General features: G+C 45.8%; 1 protein-coding gene across 1 annotated transcript in view; it reads right to left on the bottom strand.

Moving 5' to 3' along the window:
- Positions 1-894: 894 nt before the first annotated feature.
- Positions 895-14,598, bottom strand: part of lonp1 (lon peptidase 1, mitochondrial) — a 65,518-nt gene continuing 51,814 nt past the window's right edge. Inside the window, exons 16-18 of the mRNA XM_038776511.1 lie at positions 6,175-6,383; positions 2,805-2,969; positions 895-2,133 (exon numbers count right to left, since the gene is read on the bottom strand). Coding sequence (XP_038632439.1) covers positions 1,984-2,133; positions 2,805-2,969; positions 6,175-6,383 — 524 coding nt within the window. The 3' untranslated portion in view covers positions 895-1,983. The remainder of the gene's footprint in view (positions 2,134-2,804; positions 2,970-6,174; positions 6,384-14,598) is intronic.

Genomic DNA, 14,598 nt, shown 5'->3' with positions numbered 1-14,598 from the left:
GGGAGAATCGCAGGGGACGCCAGGGGGTCATGAAATTAGTCCGGGGGCCCTCCCGCAATTCTCCCACCCGTGCCCTTAATCTCCGATGTGGAGATGCCGGCGTTGGACTGGGGCGAGCTCAGTAAGAAGTCTTACAACACCAGGTTCAAGTCCAACAGGTTTGTTTCAAATCACTAGCTTTCAGAGCACTGCTCCTTCCTCAGCTGAAAGGAAGGAGGAAGGAGCAGTGTTCTGAAAGCTAGCGATTTGAAACAAACCTGTTGGACTTTAACCTGGTGTTCTAAGACTTCTTACAGTATTGATCTCCATCTCAAAGAAAAGCTATACGTATTAGAGTCAGTGCAGCACAACAAAGGTTCACCAGATTGGTCCTTAGGACAAAAGGCTTAATAAATTTGGTTGATATCCTTTGGAGTTTAGAAGAATGAAATTACCTAATTGAAAGGTACAGGATCCCAAGGAGTTTGACGAGGGTAGGCATGTGGTGTTCTCTCTATCTGAATAATCTGGAACATGGAGGCACAGATTCAAAACAAGTGGCTGATCGTTTAGGACTGAGATGAGAAATGTCTTCACTGCATCTTTGGAATTCTCTAATGGAAGTTAAGAAAGATCAGTCATGATCCTATGAAATGGTCTTAATTATTACTTCACCCGTTGCAAGCCAAACTATATATAGTTGTCAAAAATATGTTTAACCAAAATCTCTGCTTAATTCATTTAAAAAGTTAGAAAAATCCCTACTGAGAATTGATAAAATTAATGCACCTCAGTAACCAATTTCCTCAACCTTGTCCTGGAATTGTGACTGCAAACTTGGAAGGAACCAAATGAAATGAACGCAACTGGCTGCAGCAGAGCAAAACTATACGATGTCAACAGACAAGTTTAAGCTTAGTTTTTGAAATTCTTTTAATGGATACTTCAACAGTGTCACAGGTTTACTGTTAATAGGTGGAGAACCCTGTAACAAACTTAACCGATTTTGTGAATTTGTAAAGTGAATAGCTCGTGGGAAGCACAAAGTAGCATTCATACTTTGAACCATATAGTTAGAAATATATAGAAACTGGACTTCAAAGCTTTCTAAGGAAATAATTAAACTTTAAAATTTAACTGGAAGTTACCAGTTTCCCACAAGTGGTGCAGTAGTACTAAAAACATAGTCTTGACCTTCAACTGCAATAATTTTATAAATGTGTACTTGCTCTTCTCCTCCCAACTTTCTTTTAAAAGAGAAGCATTTTGAAGGCAGAAACATGATGTCTGTATGGAAAATTGGCAAGATTGGACCTGCAATTTCATCTGTAGGGGTACTAGGTAGTGTATGACAAAACCAATACATACAAATTGTACCTATCTGAAGGATGGATAGTCAAAATCGATAGCTATCCACTTCCTAATACAGGAAACATTGTTGCTGCCGAAGCAAATTAATTAATGGGAAGGCATGATCGAAAAGTGTAAAGAAAGATTACATACTTGTTCTCATGTCTATTTGCTTATACCTGGAATTTCTAATTTCTCATGTAGCTGCTGTAACTTTAGTGGAAACCCTGTTTGAGTCTGGTTGGACGAGCCACGAAATTGCTCGAATCTATCCAAGTGGGAAAAGAAATCAAACCATTTTACTTGTAGAGCTTTCCAGGTCAATGCAACTACCCCATCTGGCAGTTGATTTATTTTAAGTAACCCACGGATGACAATTGGATCAAGCTTCTATGATTTCAATAGATTCTAGAATTACTTAATAAAATTTATTTAAATCATATTTGACTGACAATATGGTGCCAGGATTGGTTACAATACTACTTCAGTAAAATGATCAAATCACATGTTCTCCATTGGCTTTGCGGTTGCGACGATTCTGCAACACTGATGCATCTCCTCCAGGGCTGGCACATTGCATCTGATTCTGCTTTTACAGAATGCACTTCTCAGAAATGTGTGTGGTCAGTTCTATTATCTGTCCGCTGCTCAATCTCATTTATCTGGAAACACTGTATTGTACACATCTTGGTAATGTTCAACAAAATGCGCTTCAAGACCCTCCGAAATAAAATTTGGTAGATCACAAAAGTCCTTTTTGTTTTCCATTGGTAAAACAATACAGTCAACACCAGCTCGCTTTGCCTGTGAAAAAAATATGGTTGCATTTAAATCTCTTAAGTGAAATTTAATTGGCATAATTACATTAAGCTTAGGGCGGCATGATGGTGCAGTGGTTAGCACTGCTGCATCATGATGCCGAGGACCTAGATCCGATCCCAGACCTGGGTCACTGTCCGTGTGGAGTTTGCACATTCTCCCCATGTCTGCGTGGGTCTCACCCCCACAACCCAAGAAGATGTGCAGGGTAGGTCGATTGGCCACGCTAAATTGCCCCTTAATTGGAAAAATAGAATTGGGTACTCTAAATTTATTACTTTTTAAAATTATATTAAGCTTTCAGATTGCAGACACTAGTCTATTGTTAGGAAAATACCCATCAGGATGTTGGGGAGAATAAAATGGTTTAATCTTAATGAGTAAGAAACATAAACTGAAGTGGGTTTCATATCATGTAAAGACTGATTATGAATAAAGTTTAACCTCACTACAGTACAGAACTTTCTAGTTTGTAAGGAGTGTTAAAATGGACTAGGAATTGAATAATTCCTATTTTTTTGGCCTTTGTATTATTTCAATGTGTACAGCAAGCCCAAGTTTTAAAAGGAAAGAGCCTGTCAAAAACAGGTCTTTGGCTTTTTGCATGCGGTTGCATCTCTTAATTCTACTCTTTCAGAAGCTTCACAATAACTTACAGCTATGGTCTTCTCCTTAATTCCACCAACAGGCAGGATTTTTCCAGTAAGTGATACCTCTCCAGTCATAGCTAAATTTTGCCGTGCAGGTCGATCCATTGCGAGAGAAAGGAGTGCAGTTACAATCGTACAGCCTGCGCTCGGACCGTCCTTAGGTGTAGCTCCCTAGAGAAAGCAATTCAATAAAGCAGAACATTTAAATAGTTAAATAGTTTAGAGGAGATGTACAAGGCAAGTTTTTTTTTTTTTATATACACAGAGGGTAGTGGGTGCCTGGAACTCGCTGCCGGAGGAGGTGGTGGTGGGATATGGACCCAGGAAGTGTAGAAGATTTTAGTTTAGACAGGCAGCATGGTCGGCACAGGCTTGGAGGGCCTGTTCCTGTGCTGTACTTTTCTTTGTTCTAGCCCCCAATGCCACTGACTCTTTGAGAATTAGTTCCTGCATTTGTTAATCTTAATTTTCATCTGCGATACAGAGCACAGTGGGGCAATGCACATAGCTACTCACATCACAAATTGTGCATCTTGCCTAGCATCATTTGGATAAAAACAATTGTAACATTCACATCTCCTCTAGATATATTTTTTATTTCTTTACCAGTTCCTTTGGCCTGCACCATCAACCTTTGTCAGTTAATCTCTCCTGTCTTCCATCCCATCACAGACCTTCTCCTTGGTTTATTCCCCACCCCTTTCCTTTTATTTGCTCAAGATCTATTACATTTGATGAAAAGTCACTGATGTGAAACATAAATGCTTTTTCTTTCCCCACAGATGCTCCTGAGTATTTGCAGCATTTTCTGTTCTTTTAATTTTGAAATGAAAATGAAATGAAAATCGCTTATTGTCACGAGTAGGCTTCGAATGAAGTTACTGTGAAAAGCCCCTAGTCGCCACATTCCGGCGCCTGTTCGGGGAGGCTGTTACAGGAATCAAATCGTGCTGCTGGCTTGCCTTGGTCTGCTTTCAAAGCCAGTGATTTAGCCCAGTGAGCTAAACAGCCCCAGTTCTTTTAATTTTGTTTGTACGTGGATCAAAAATTATCGTGGATCACTTGGATAATATAGTTCATCTTAAGATTGTGCACCCAGTTTACAGGATCAACACTAGGAAATTATGAGCATTTCAATATTCTCCTCCCACAATATCTGTAATAAGTATTTATGGTCTTCTCCCTCAGTCCTAAAACATTTAACACAAAAGGGTCAGGAAAACAAACATCAGGGCAGATTCCTACCTTTTAAAAAAAACATTTATTCAACAGTACAGAAAGCTCTGCTATATTCAAATCATAGGAGTAAACCATGAACATATTGTTACACAAGAACCTAAGAACTAGGAGCAGGAGTAGGCCATCTGGCGCTTCGAACCTGCTCCGCCATTCAATGAGATCATGGCTGATCTTTTGTGGACTCACACGAGATGTGAGATTAGCCACACAAGCGCAAAAGAGGAATGTTGCTAGAGTCAGTGCCTACGGCTAACTAATGTAACTTGGAAATGGCACCTGGCTTACATAGCTCTGCATTAATAGAGGAATGACAAATATTTAGCCATACTGGTTGTTTATACCCGAAAGAGTGCTGTGGCTATGCAGTGGTGTATACATTTACCACAAAACCACTGTATGGTGTGCATGGTTAATGCAGTACTTTGTACATATTAATGATACACATATATACTTAGCAAAACTGCACAATGATGCAGAATCTGAATACAGTGCTGAGTATATAATTAAGTATATTTAGCACAAGCAAAGGTTCATTTGTTTTGAAATCAAGCTGATGTTGCCAATTCAGTTTTTCATTTAAAACATTAAATGGTTAAAACCATACCAATAGACAATTGCTGCAAAGGTTTATGAAGAAATTCACAATGCAGATAGCGAGGAGATACAGGGTGGGAATATTTTCCCATATCTAATTCAAGACATGACAAACACAAAAGCTAGACTTGGGCATGTGGGTGGACGGGGAAGAGTTGGATTGGGTGGCAGCAGTTGTTGCAGGGGCGGAGGAATAAAAACAATACAGTTGCACTGCGGTGGTTGTGAATATAGAACCACAAGACATTTCAATTGATCCTTTCATTGTTAAAAAGAGGGGAAGAGGAAGTGATGCCTCATGATGCAATGGTTTTTTTGACACATCATAATCCCAATGCAACATAAACTACACGATAACACTTTATGAGGTAGACCCGGGGGGGAGAGGAGGGGGACATGGGGCGGTTTCTGGACGAGCTGGAATTTTTCCAGGTGGAGGAAACAAAGAGACAGGCGTTGGAGGAACCCCTGGGGCTGAGGGAGGTGCTGGATAGTATCAGGGGTATGAATCATAGAATTAACAGTGCAGAAGGAAGCCATTTGTCCCATTGCATCTGCACCGGCTCTTGGAAAGAGCACCCTATCTAAACCCATATTTCCAACCTATCCCCGTAACCCCACCTATCCGTTTTTCTGGATCATACAGGCTTCGTGAAGGGAAGGCAGCTCGCGAGCAATATAGGCCGGCTGTTGAATGTGGTGATGAATCCGTCGGGGACTCTGGTACCAGAGGTGGTGGTGTCCATGGATGCGGAGAAGGCTTTTGATTGGGTGGAGTGACGGTCTTAGCCAGGATAGTGGAGGTGGCGGTGGACCCGGACCCTTTGGTGGCGATATTTGGGGTTTCGGAGAAGCCGGAGCTCATGGAGAGGAGGAAGGCCGATGTTGTGGCCTTCGTCTTTCTGATTGCACGGCAGCGAATTTTGCTGGAGTGGCGGTTGGCATCGCCACCAGGGATAGCGGCTTGGTTGGGTGACCTGTACGATTTCCTGCGATTAGAGAAGATAAAGTATGAGGTTTTTTTTAATTAGAGTGCCCAATTCATTTTTTCCAATTAAGGGGCAATTTAGCATGGCCCATCCACCTAGCCTGAACATCTTTGGGTTGTGGGGCCGAAACCCACGCAAACACGGGGAGAATGTGCAAACTCCACACGGACAGTGACCCAGAGCCGGGATCGAACCTGGGACCTCGGCGCTGAGTGGCAGCTGCGCTAAGCACTGCGCTACGGCGCAATAAAGTACGAGTTAAGAGGCTCTTCATGGGGGGTTTTGAGGAAAGGTGGGGTTGTTTGTGATCGTGTTTGAGGAGCTGTTTGTCGCGCCGGGGGGGGGGGGGGGGGGGGGGGGGGGGGGGGGGGTGAAAAATGGGAAAAATCTGTACAGACTGTATAGTTCATTGTCGGGAAGTATGTTTCCCGTGGTGTTTATTCGCTGTAACGTGTATTGATATATGCTTGGAATACAATACATTAAAAAATTTAAAAATAAACTACACAAAAAACAGTTCACTAAAGCTCTCAAACAATGTATGCAAAAATTACCTCAGGCACGTGGAGGTGAATGTGGGATTGAGTCAAGAAGTCATTGGCAGCATCTTTCTCCATGAGAATGGCCCTTGCATATGTATAGGCAATTTTTGCACTTTCCTTCATCACATCTCCCAGTTGACCAGTCATTTCAAGAGAGCCATCTTTACTTTCCCTGTCCCTAGGTCGACGAAGAGAAGTTTCAACAAAGAGGGTTGACCCGCCTGATTGTGAGGATTACAAAGAACAATTAATTTAGGTGGTTTTCTTTTTATGCAAGAGTACAAAATCCTTTTTATTTCCTCCCCAACTCCTCTTGATGGGCAGGGGGGGAAAAAATCTCATTATATACAAAAATATTAAAACATATTCACGCTACAGCACTGGCCCCGCACCTGAGGAAGATGTTCACAGACTTGCTAGCCAGGGGCACACTGCCACCCACGCTAGCACAGGCCTCAATCTCGCTGATACCCAAGAAAGATAAAGACCCAACGGAATGTGGGTCATACAGACCCAACTCACTGCTGAACGCAGATGCCAAAACACTGGCCAAAATCCTCACCAAAAGGCTAGAAGACTGCATACCAGAGGTGGTCGCAGAGGACCAGACGGGCTTTGTCAAAGGTAGACAGCTTACCTCAAAAATCAGGCACCTGCTGAACGTGATAATGATCTCCTCCGGAGAGAAAATACCAGAGGTGAGCGTCTTCCTAGACGCAGAAAAGGCCTTCAACGGGATCAAATGGAAATACCTCAGAGGTACTGGAGCGGTTCAGGCTTGGAACAGGGTTCACCTCCTGGGTAAAACTACAATTCAACACTCCCATGGTGAGTGTACAGACCAACAACACCAACTCCCGATACTTCCAGGGGCACCAGACAAGGATGCCCACTGCCCCCGCTTTGTTCGCTCTAGCGATCGAGCCACTAGCAATTGCGCTCAGAGCAGCAAAAAGCTGGAGGGGGATCCGAAGGGGAGGCAGAGAGCACAGAGTCTCACTGAATGCAGATGACCTGATATGGGGGGAGGGGGGTGTGGAGGAGGAGGAGAGCAGCACTAACGGGACTGCCGTTTAAACAAGGCTAACACAAATTCCGCTACATGGGGATCCAAATAGCCCATGACTGGAAAGGGATCCACAAATGGAACCTCGCCAGTCTGACAGAGGAAGTACAAAAGGACCTGCAAAGATGGAACACACTCCCACTCTCCCTCGCGGGGAGAGTCCAGATGATCAAAATGAACGTGCTGCCCAGGTACCTCTTCCCACTTAGATCCATTCCGATCTACATCCCCAAGGCCTTTTTCAAAGCACTAGACAAACTAATCATGGCGTTTGTATGGGGGAAGGGGAGGGAGAAGAATGCTAGGAGCCCAAAGAAGGTCCTACAAAAAACAAAATCGAGGGGGGGGCCCTAGCCCTCCCAAACCTAGAATTCTACCACTGGACGGCGACGGCCGAGCGAATAAGGGGATGGATCAAGGAGCCAGAAGCCGAGTGGGTGCGTGCAGAAGAGGCCTCCTGCATGGGGCCCTCCCTCCAAGCCCTCGCCACGACGGCACTCCCATCCCCACCCAAAAGACAACTCCAGCAGCCCGGTGGTGATAGCCACCCTCCAATCCTGGAACCAACTACAGCAGCAATTTTGCCTGACCAAAATGTCAGACAAAGCTCCCATCTGCAACAACCATAGGTTCACACCAGCGCTGACTGACGCCACCTTCAAAACATGGGGACAGGACGGAGGGACACTGACAGTCAGGGACCTATACACAGACGGCAGGATCGCAACACTGGACGAACTGACAGAGAAATTCCAGCTAGCTGGGGGGAACGAGCTATGGTACCTGCAACTCAAAAACTTCCTATGAAAGGAGACAAGGACGTACCCACAACCGCCACGGCAGACATTACTGGAGGAGTTACTGGACACAAGCATACTAGATTAAGGAAACTGTAGTGACTTGTATGACCAACTGATAGAAAGGGCCGACACCGTACTGCATGCAACAAGAAATAAATGGGAGGACGACCTGGGGATTGAAATAGGGTGGGGACTCTGGAGCGAAGCACTGCATAGGGTCAACTCCACCGCCATGTGCGCAAGGCTCAACCTGACGCAACTATAAGTGGTACATAGAGCCCACTTAACAAGAACCCGTACGAGTAGGTTCTTCCCGGAGGTGGAGGATAGATGTAAACGGTGCCAAGGAGGCCCCGTCCATCCACGCCCACATGTTCTGGTCTTCCCCAGACTTGCGGGGGTACTGGACAGCCTTCTTCGAGGCAATGTCCAAAGTGATGAGGAGGAGAGTGGAGCCATGCCCGAAAGTGGAGGTCTTCGGTCTCCCCAGATCTATTCCTGGGGAGGTGGGCGGACGCCCTTGGCTTTGCCTCCCTGATCACCCGCCGTAGAATCCTATTTGGCTGCCGGTCAGGAGAACCATCCAAAGCTGCAGATTGGCCGTCCGACCTCTCAGAATCTCTCCAAATGGAGAAATCAAATTCGCCATCCTGAGGGTCAGACAACGGCTTCACAGAACGTGGGAGCCATTCACCCAATTGTTCCGGGACCTGTTTGTGGCCAACGAACAAGCAGAAGAATAGCCAGGTAGCCAAGAATCAGGGGAAAGTAGCCAAGGCTTGAGAGGTAGACCGGAAGGGCGGGGGGGGGGGGGGACGACACAGCTAAACCCAAGAGGAAAGAAAGGCGAACCACAGAGGGGAGGAGTGAAGAGACAGGGAACAATAGAGGAGAACCAGGGAGTTTTTGGGGGGGGGGGGGGGTGCAGGGAAATGATAGCTGGAAGGAGGACACGGGAAACGATAACTAACTTGGCATCTATAGGAACAGAGAGCAAGGAGAATGTAGGCAAAAGACGGGTCGAATGGCTGAAGTGGAGGTGAGCACGAGATTACAATGGCAGCGAAACCCGTCCGGGAGAAGCAAGTGACAACACCAACACAAGTCCCATTCAAGTATTTCCCACTATAATTGTTTCTCCGGCACCCAAATGTATGTCCACCTCCCCAGTCTCTCTCTTCCCCTACTTATGTGTTGTAAATAATATTGCCAATTGTACAGAGTTGCTGCTGTTGAGCTGGTGCATAATACCAGTTACTTTATTTATTTTTTATTATTACTTTTTTTGATATGTTTGTGTGTGCCCTTCTCTTATATCTTATTCGGAGTACATAACGGTAAATATACGTTGTTCAAAAACCAAATAAAAAACATTTATAAAAAAAACTTATTCACGCTGATGATTTCATGGTTTTTATATAGGCTGCAGATTTGTTCTGCAAATTGAAGTAAATCGAAACTTGGTTCAACGAAGTAAGCTCCCAACTGGAGTTTATCATTATGATAAAAAGTGTCACCATGAGGATACTATTTGCACTGTTCCCAGTGGCCAGTTTAGGATCACTAATTATCTAGGAGCAGGTTCTCCACCATTGGTTCTCTCCCCTTGCTGGTACAGTTCATGTTCATCCCAGAGCAGATGAAACAATAGAGTTTATCCTAGCTCAGAAATAGGGCATAATCAAAATATCCATTTTCAAAGAACAACGTGTTCCTGCTCACACCTGATCTTACTGGGTTGCCCGACAAAGGATCCAAACCTGATCTGACAGCCTTTATTTTTAGGATTTCAGGTATCACATGCGCTCATGTATTTAATCACCTCTTCCATTGTGTTACTACCCCCTGTGGAGGTTACGGGGTGTGGGCCATCCTACCTCTCGTTCCATGTGATTACTCTGTGCAGATTCTACACCGGCAACGAGAATCAAGTGGACCTGCTGTCGGCGCCAAGTGCTGAAAACTCAGACCACTTTTTTTTTAAAGCCGCAATTTAGTGTGGCCAATTCACCTACCCTGCACATCCATTGGGTTGTGGGAGTGAGACCCACGCAGGTATGAGAGAATGTGCAAACTCCACATGGACAGAGACCCCGGAGCCAGGACCTGCGCCATGATGCAACAGTGCTAACCACTGCGCCACTTTTCATAGGCTTCAGGGACCCCTCTCTGGCAGAGATGTTCAACATTGGAAAACTGGAGCAATTGAATGCAGATACTGATGATTGGGAGCAGTACACCGAGAGAATGCAATACTTCTTCAGAACAAATGCTTTCATGGCGATGAACTGGCAAACAGTAATCCTGCTCATTGCTTGCGGTAATGCCACCCAGAGCATCATTAAAAGTCTCACCCACCCTGATGCACCAGATACGGGGTCTTTCACCGCCTTAGTGGCCTTGGTCAGGCCAACACCCAAGCTACAGATAATTGCCTACCGTTTTCAATTTCACACAGCCACCCAGAGTCAGGGAGAATCCGTAACCGCCTTTTTTGCTTGCCCACAAAAATTCGCTGAGTTCTGCGAGTTTGGAATGGTGTGGCATTAAACCCGAGAGACTGCTTAGTTTGTGGGATCCTCAACAGAACAATGTAACAGAAGATCGGAGATCTGAGGATTTGAAGCGGGTGGTTGAGATAGCCATCTCCCAAGGCAGTATGGTAGCAGAAGTGGATAGCACTGTGGCTTCACAGCACTAGATTTCCAGGTTTGATTTCCCGCTGGGTCACTGTCTGCCGAGTTTGCATGTTCCCCCCGTGTCTGTGTGGGTTTCCTCCAGGTGCTCCGGTTTCCTCCCACAGTCCAAAGACGTGCAGGTTAAGTGGATTGGCCATGACAAATTGCCCTTAGTGACCAAAAAGTTTAGATGGGGTTATTGGGTTACGGGGATAGGGTGGAAGTGAGGGCTTAAGTGGGTCGGTGCCGACTCGATGGGCTGAATGGCCTCCTTCTACACTGTATGTTCTATGAAAGCGTTGAACAGGGAGTCCAAGAGCTCCAAGGCATGGCAGTCCTGAACTTAAGCAGCCCGAACAAGCACCATGAGACCTTTAGGGTTCGTAGAGACGGGTCCCTGACCTTGGGACCGTTACCACAGGGATGCGGACCACCGTACAGAGGCCCAGAAGACTGTCAAGCGGCCTAACCCGATTAAGAAGACCTGGACCACGGATATGAGCCAGCGACAGGCCGCCGAGATTGAGGCAACAGATGGCCCAGAGAGCGTCCCTGACCGCCTCCCAGTTACCAGGCATACTATTTGGATGGGGTAGACCACTAATACCAGCAGTTGCACTGCAGAGCAGCACTAGTAGCGCCGATCCATGTCACACATCAGGTGATCGGGCACCCCATAAGAATGGAGTTGGATACCGGAACAGCAGTATCTGTAGTCAGCTGCTAAACATGAGACCAAATCCGATTGGGATCCAAACATTGGCTCTATGGGGACACGATACCCGGCTGGCAACATATATGGGGGAGCCATTGGCCATTGCAGGTACTTCAGTGGTCCCAGTGACATATGGGCAACAATCGGCCAAACTGCCGTTAGCAGTGGCATGTGGGGGTGGACCAAGCGTGCTGGGCTGCGACTGGTTGCAGCACCTCCGCCTTGACTGGCAATGGGTCTGCTGCATGTACCCGAGGGGGTCTTGGCTAAATTCCCTAGTCTTCCAGGAGGGTCTGGGTGCTATGAAATTGGCAGTGGCCAAGATTAGTGTTGATCCATCGGGGCAGTCTCACTATTTTCGTGCCCGAGCAGTTCATTACTCCTAACGTTGATACAGAGCTGGATTGTTTGGTGCGGTTGAGCATAATGCAACCTGTGCAGTTCTCTGACTGGGTAGCCCAAGTCGTACCCGTGATGAAGCCTGCTGGCTCTGTATACCTTTGCGTCGACTATAAGATGTTGGTAAACCGTGTCTCTCGTTTGGCTCGTTACCCTGTTCCATGCATTATGCGCAAAGCTCATGGACAGTCGCACCTTTACGAAGTTAAACGGGTCCTTTTCAGAATGTCAGACAGTGATAGTGGAGTACCATAGGATTCAGTGCTGTGACCCCAGCTGTTCACAATATACATTAATAATTTTGACAAAGGAATTGCATGTAATATCTCCAAATTTGCAGACCACATTAAGCTGGGTGACTGTGTGCTGGGAGGAGGATGCAAAAAGGTTGCAGGTGACTTGCATAGGCTGGCTGCATGGGCAAATACTTGGCAAATGCTATATAATGTGGTAAATGTGAGGTTATCCACTTTGGTGGCAAAACAGGAAGGCATGGTGGAACAGTTGCTGAAGGTTGGCATGAAGGTACAGCAGGCAATGAGGAAAGCTAATGGCATGGTGGCCTTCGTAGCAAAAGGATTTGAGTATAGGAGTAGGCATTTCTTACTGAAATTAGACCACAATACCTTGAATATTGTGCAGTTTTGGTCTCCTAGTTTGAGGAAGGACATTCTTGCTATTGAGAGTGCCCAGCAAAGGTTCACCAGACTAATTCCTGGGATGGCAGGATGACAGATGAAGAAAGACTGGATCGACTGGGCTTGTACTCACTGGAGTTTAGAAGAATGAGAGGAGACCTCATAGAAAAATAGAAAATCCTGATGGGACTGGACAGGCTAGATATTGGAGGAATATTCCCGATGAGGACCCTGGTTCGAATCCCGGCTCCGGATCACTGTCTGTGTGCAGTTTGCACATTCTCTCCGCGTCTACGGTGGTTTCACCCCCACAACCCAAAGATGTGCAGGGTAGGTAATTGACCACACTAAATCATCCCTTAATTGGAAAAAAATAATAATTGGGCACTCTTAAAAAAAAGTGTTCCCGATGTTGGGGACGTTGAGAACTAGGTGTCACATGCTAAGAATAAGGGCAGTAAGAAGTCTTACAATACCAGGTTAAAGTCCAACAGGTTTGTTTCAAACACGAGCTTTCGGAACGCAGCTCCTTCTTCAGGTGACTGGAGAGGTATGATCCAGAAACATTTATATAGACAAAGTCAGCGATGCTGGGCAATGCTTGGAATGCAAGAATTTGCAGGTAATCAAATCATTACAGATCCAGAGAGAGGGATAATCACAGGTTAAAGAGGTGTGAATTGTCTCAAGCCGGAACAGTTAGTGGAATTTTGCAAGTCCACTAGCAAGACTTGTGGACTTCTAATCTACTCAACCTTTCTTCATAGCTAGCACCCTCCATACCAGGCAACATCCTGGTGAACCTCCTCTGCACCCTCTCCAAAGCATCCACATCCTTCTGGTAATGTGGCGACCGGAACTGCACGCAGTATTCCAAATGTGGCCGAACCAAAGTCCTATACAACTGTAACATGACCTGCCAACTCTTGTACTCAATACCCCGTCCGATGAAGGCAAGCATGCTGTATGCCTTCTTGACCACTCTATCCACCTGCGTTGCCACCTTCAGGGTACAATGGACCTGAACTCCCAGATCTCTCTGCACATCAATTTTTCCCAAGACCCTTCCATTGACCATATAGTCCGCTCTTGAATTTGATCTTCCAAAATGCATCACCTCGCATTTGCCTGGATTGAACTCCATCTGCCATTTCTCTGCCCAACTCTCCAATCTATCTATATTTTGTTGTATTCTCTGACAGTCCTCCTCGCTATCTGCAACTCCACCAATCTTAGTATCATCTGCAAACTTGCTAATCAGACCACCTATACCTTCCTCCAGGTCATTTATGTAGATCACAAACAACAGTGGTCCGAGCACGGATCCCTGTGGAACACCACTAGTCACCCTTCTCCATTTTGAGACTCCCTTCCACCACTACTCTCTGTCTCCTGTTGCCCAGCCAGTTCTTTATCCATCTAGCTAGTACACCCTGAACCCCATACGACTTCACTTTTTCCATCAACCTGCCATGGGAAACCTTATCAAACGCCTTACTAAAGTCCATGTATATGACATCTACAGCCCTTCCCTCATCAATTAACTTTGTTACTTCCTCAAAGAATTCTATTAGGTTGTAAGACATGACCTTCCCTGCACAAAACCATGCTGCCTATCACTGATAAGTCTATTTTCTTCCAGATGTGAATAGATCCTATCCTTCTCCAACAGTTTGCCTACCACTGACGTCAAGCTCACAGGTTCGTTGGATATATTTAAGAGGGAGCTGTATGTGGCCCTTGCGGCTAAAGAGATAAAGGGGTATGGAGAGAAAGCAGGAATGGGATAGTGAATTTGCATGATCAGCCTTGATCATATTGAATGATGGGGCAGGATTGAAGGGCCGAATGGCCTACTCCTGCACCTATTTTCTATGTTTCTAGACATCAGCGTGCATGTCTCCAGCTGGTTTTGGATCCCGGCTCCCAACGATTTGCATCAATTAATACGCACCGGGGCTGGACGAATATACCCGATTGCCCTTCGGGGTCTTCTCAGCTTGAGAGATTTTCCAGTGGGTAATGGAGAATATCGTATCGGGGTTTCCCCGTGTGGCAGTCTATCCAGACAATGTATTGATTGAGAGGTCCTCTGACCGGGGGCATCTGCGAAACCTGTGCAAAGTTCTCTGGCATATCA

This window comes from Scyliorhinus canicula, chromosome 18, assembly GCF_902713615.1.
Source record: "Scyliorhinus canicula chromosome 18, sScyCan1.1, whole genome shotgun sequence".
NCBI lineage: Eukaryota > Metazoa > Chordata > Chondrichthyes > Carcharhiniformes > Scyliorhinidae > Scyliorhinus > Scyliorhinus canicula.
This window is presented reverse-complemented; position numbering and strand designations above follow the sequence as displayed.